Raw genomic sequence first — 4,929 nt, 5'->3', positions numbered from 1 at the left:
GTACACCTGAGACTCATAAGGTGTGCAGCAAAGTAGTGACCTTGTTCACTTTTGATTTTTCTAGAAACTTTGCCCTCTAACTCCCAGACCCAAAGCAGTACCCCTGCTCCCAGCCACCCCCCCGCCCACATACTCCCCACCAAAAGCAAACAAAAGCCACAACCCTGATAGAGCACAAGTCTTTTGAAATCGGGGTCGCTGAAACTGTGGTTAGTGTTACTCGAAGCCCCAGCATAGGTATTGTGCGTATTCCTGGGCACCAAATTTACTCAAAGACTTTAGGAAAGTATTTTTTATTATATTAACTGGGCTGTTAAAGGGTTGGAAGGAGCCCTGGTGGCGCAGTGGTTAAGCTAACGTGGCTTAACGTGGCTGCTAAAAAAACGCCTGGCCAAAAGGTCGGCTGTTGGAACCTATCAGTCACTTTGGGAAGGAAGATGTGGCAGTCTACCGCCAAAGATTTACAGCCTTGGAAACCCTATGGGGCAGTTCTATTCTGTCCTATAGGGTCGCAATGAGTTGGAATCAACTCGACGGCAGTTGGTTTGGTTTTGTTACGGGACAGAATACAAAATACACGTGATTTAAAAAAAAAGAAAAAGAAGATGAAATTCTAGACTTCAAAGGAACTTCTTTCTTGCAGGGAAGGGGCCCTGCCTGCTTCAGGACCCCATGTGTGTCTCTATCGGTCAATTTCTCACAAGAAGCACATTTGTGTGGAAAAGTTTGAGCAGCTCTGGGGTCGCGCCCGGTCTGGCTCCGGGGCCTTCTCGGCTGGCTGGGGCTGCCGCTCCCAATGGGTATCGAGTTCTTTAATGTCTCCTCACGTTTCTAAACTCACAGCTTGTCAGCGCAGGAGAAACCCGAGAGCTGCGGCTACAGTCCAGCTTGCCGGTTTCACAAAGCAGAATATGGAGGATCGGCGACTTTAAAGAACTTGCCTAGGGCATCCAGACTTTCCATGCCATCGTTCCTCCCAGCGTGCTTGGCCGCCCCCATCCTTTCATACTTCAGGAGCCCCTTATTCACCCCTTGGCCCATTCTTCACCCCGCAGTTCCAGTCCTCTCGGAAGCCCTGCCTCTCCGCTGGAGTATCTGGCGCCCTTGGGAATGCTTAGAAAAATTTGGTAAGTTAATGACTGCTGATTCTGTAACAAACGCACCGAAGCCCAGCCTACAGGGCCGGTGAAGGAGAGGTGGGAGAAGGGGCGGGGGCGACTGATTTGCTCCGCATCTCCGCGTCCGGCCAAGAGAGAAGGGGCTGGGTCAGGGTTGAAGGATTGGAACTGAGGGCTCCGAAGCACGAACGCAGGTTGGCAAGGGCAGCGCCTTTCCACTGCCCACGATCCTCTGGCGGGCGCGCAGCGCAACCGGCTAGATGGTGCAATCTCTTGCTTGCTTTGCACGGATCGAAACGGAGGGGTTGAAAAAGTAAACACCAGGAGGAGCAACTGCATCCGGGCCTCGGCTGGTAACCGCGCGACCAATGGGGATGCGAGCCCCGTAGCGGGAACCAATCAGCACAGGGCCTGCAACAGCGCGGGCCAGTGGGGAAGCCCCGCTCCGCGTTGGAAGAAGTAAGCCAGTCGAAGTCCGGCCGCAGAAGAACGCCGCGGCTGTCAGGTTTCGTGCGCTGCCCACGCGATCCGTCCTCCTAGCTGACTTGCTGCCGGTCTGCCGCACTATGGATGCCCCGAAGCAGGTGGTCAACTTCGGGCCCGGGCCCGCCAAGCTGCCGCACTCGGTATGTCCCCGCGAACGCGCGCTAACACTGCAGTCCGGCGGGAGCACGCGTGGCTGTGGGTTTGCATCCCTGCACGGGGCGCTCGGATCCACCCTCCCCGCCCCGAGTCCTCGCTAACGCTTTGCACCCAGTGGACGCTGGGTCCAGGATCTCTCGCGGATGGGCTTCTGGAAGAATGCACTTCGTGAAGGAAGCTCGGCGAGGCATGTTTGTGCCGCTGCCGCTGGCACTAACTACTGTGCGAGGCGTGCAAAGCTAGGCCAGCCGGGGCGTGCTGTCCGCACCCCGGCAGCGCACCTGCAGACTCTGGTGCTGCGTCTTCTCCTGGACCCCAGCGGGGGTGCGGCGAGAAAGAGAAAGCTCTCATCACTGCGTTCGCATCGACGTGCAGTGCTGCGAGCCCAGGCCGTGTTGAGTGCATGCATAAATGGACAGATAGTGGGAATGAGTGAATGGATGATGGGCTTTACTGACTGCGGTGATCGCGTTAACTGTAGGGGAATGCAAACGCTCTAGTTTGGCCTCCCTCAGACTTTTTTTGTTTAGCCAGCACTTGGAAACTTTGCTTTTCAAAAGTTCGCGTTTGAAAGGCAGCTCGACCTTTCACCGCTTGTCCAATAGAACCCACCCTTCCTTAAAGCCTTTCCTCGGTTTGCTTTGCCCGTGGATTTTTTTAACCTCCTTGCCCTCAGTGATATTCGAGTATTCAAACCTTTGGTGGGCATTGGGTTGCTGACTCAGTACTCTGCACTTTTTTCTGTCGCAAATGAAAGGATTAGCTCTCACCCCAGGCCTTTACCAGACCCTGTCTGCAAGTGCAAGGGCAACCGTTCCCTGTCTTCCCAGCTCTTAGGGAGCTCCTCCCGATTCCTAACACTTTGTACCCTGCCTGCCCGTCGCCCCATGCCCTCCAGCTGTGAAGAAGGCAAAGTCTCTCTTGTGCCTTGGACCGATTGACAAGTTGCAACTGCTGCTGTTATATTTTATTTTTTCTAACCAGATAAATCTGATAATGTGTTGTAGCAACCCACAGGGGGCATAGCCAAGTGCTTTACAATTACCTATTGTTGAACCGAATAGCGCTCTCCTTGGGACTGAGCTGCCTCTGTGCTGTAGTAAGAACAGAGAATCCTACAATTTTAGAGGGGGAAGGGCATGTTGCTTTTGTAGGGGCAGTTCTCAGTAACAGAGAGCAGGGCTTATTTTTTTCCTAGTTATTACAGTCTATTTTAGGTGAGATTCCCTGCTGGAGCTGTGGAAACTTCCCTCCTTCTCCTTTGGAGTCTTCAGTGTATTTGTTTCTTTTGTAATTTGTTATGCGTTTATTATAATGGCAGTTGGCACCATTATTTATCCGCTATTCATTTCCCTAAGAGAATTTTTGCCCTTGGATGCACTCTGTAAGCTGGGGTCGGGGGGTGGGGGGCAGCTGTTGCTTTTTATATTTTGTATTCTATTCCATTCTAGTTGGTTCTATCTCATTTAAAAAATTAGTTGTGATCCACAAAAGTAATTGTAATCTGCAGTTTGGAAAAAAATAAAAGCCCACTGGATTAAAGGAACTTGTTTTTTGGGTAGAAGTCTTTAAAACTCTTTGTAATGATTTTGGTTCTAAACTTTTATAGATGCCTTTTCAAGGAATAGAGCCCTGGTGGCGCAGTGGTTAAGTGTTTGGCTGCTAACCAAAAGGTTAACAGTTTGAATTCACCAGGTGCTCCTTGGAAACCCTATGGGACAGTTCTCCTCTGTCCTGTACGGTTGCTGTGAGTTGGAATCGACTCGACTGCAACTGGTTTTTTGGTTTTAGCCATAGTTTTTGTAACTCCCACCAAATGAGTGGGTGGGACTTTGCAAATGAGGTGCTAGTGACCCACCAAGCGGATTGGGTAGCTTGCTAATAATGAAAATAAGGTGGATGATGCCCTTGTGGGGTGGGACCGTGCAAATAAGCTTCTAACCTCTGTGCCTGTGGTTGTAGTCCCATTTGGGAATGGGTTGTCTTTGTTATGTTAGGTGTGTTTAGGGTAGGGTGCATCTTGAGTCAGTCTCTTCTGAGATATGAAAGAGATTAAACAAGCAAGCAAAAGAAGGAGAGATGGGGTAAGATAGATGCCAAAACACATGGGGATCTCCAAGGAACGAGGAAGAAGCTGAAGAGACAAGGACCTTCCTCCAGAGCTGACAGAGAGAGAAAGCCTTCCCCTAGAGCCAGCGCTCTGAATTCTGAGAAAATAAATTTATTTGTTAAAGCCATCCACTTGTGGTATTTGTGTTATAGCAGCACTAGATAACTACGACACTGAATCTTTTTTTTTTTTTAACCTGAGTGAATTTTTATATCTAAGTAAATTCATGCCTTAGGAACAAACTGTATCTTAGTGTCAATCATGTTGCATAATTTCACACTCAACCTGAGTGTAAGTTGCATCACTGGCTGGGAGTGGTGTTGGGAACAATCTCCAGACCCCAAAGGCCTTGTGAGGCAACCCACTTCTGGCCCTTCTCAGGCCTGTTTGTACAGAGGGAGAGCTGTGCACAGCGTACGAAGTCATCTTATTTTCTTTCATTTTTTTTTCTAGGTGCTGTTGGAGATACAAAAAGAATTATTAGACTACAGAGGAGTTGGGATCAGTGTTCTTGGTAAGATTTACTTGTGGATTCTGTGAATGTCCAGGTTTCAGAGGGAACTAATTTAAATGCATCAAGCCTAGAAGTACTAGCATCTTCCTATAGATAGGCCTTTGGAGATACACTTTTAAACTTTAGTAATTTCGGTTGCATGTTTGGTAGAAACAATTCTGAAACCAGCATTTCAAAGCAAGCTTAGTTTCCCTCCTATAGCTAGTGGTGATGGGTGGGGTGGGGTGTTTCATACATCTCAGCGTACCGTTTAATAACTCATTTTTGCTAATTGAAGCAGCTGAAGTGAAGATTCTCTTCATTTGCATAACAGTGCCCCAAACATTTATAATATATTTTCTGTAAATACTAATTTATTAAAGTTTAAAAGTGAAGATGTTATTAAGATGTTGCTTATTAATAATTTCTTTGTTAAGGAAAGGTCATGGAAGATCCATAGACACATCCAAACTCTCTGAGGGACTGAATTGCTGGGCGGAGGGCTGTGGGGACCATGGTCTCGGGGAACATCTGGCTCAAATGGCATAACACAGTTTATAAAGACA

The 4,929-nt window shown here is 48.7% G+C and overlaps 1 protein-coding gene across 1 annotated transcript in view; it reads left to right on the top strand.

The window, feature by feature from the left end:
• Positions 1–1,599: 1,599 nt before the first annotated feature.
• Positions 1,600–4,929, top strand: part of PSAT1 (phosphoserine aminotransferase 1) — a 30,660-nt gene continuing 27,330 nt past the window's right edge. Inside the window, exons 1-2 of the mRNA XM_004383278.3 lie at positions 1,600–1,744; positions 4,324–4,384. Of these exons, the coding sequence (XP_004383335.1) occupies positions 1,685–1,744; positions 4,324–4,384 (121 nt within the window). The 5' untranslated portion in view covers positions 1,600–1,684. The remainder of the gene's footprint in view (positions 1,745–4,323; positions 4,385–4,929) is intronic.

Source organism: Trichechus manatus, unplaced genomic scaffold (assembly GCF_000243295.1).
Source record: "Trichechus manatus latirostris isolate Lorelei unplaced genomic scaffold, TriManLat1.0 scaffold00107, whole genome shotgun sequence".
In the NCBI taxonomy this organism is placed as follows: domain Eukaryota; kingdom Metazoa; phylum Chordata; class Mammalia; order Sirenia; family Trichechidae; genus Trichechus; species Trichechus manatus.
Note: the sequence above shows the minus strand (reverse complement) of the source record. Positions and strands in the feature narration are given on the sequence as shown.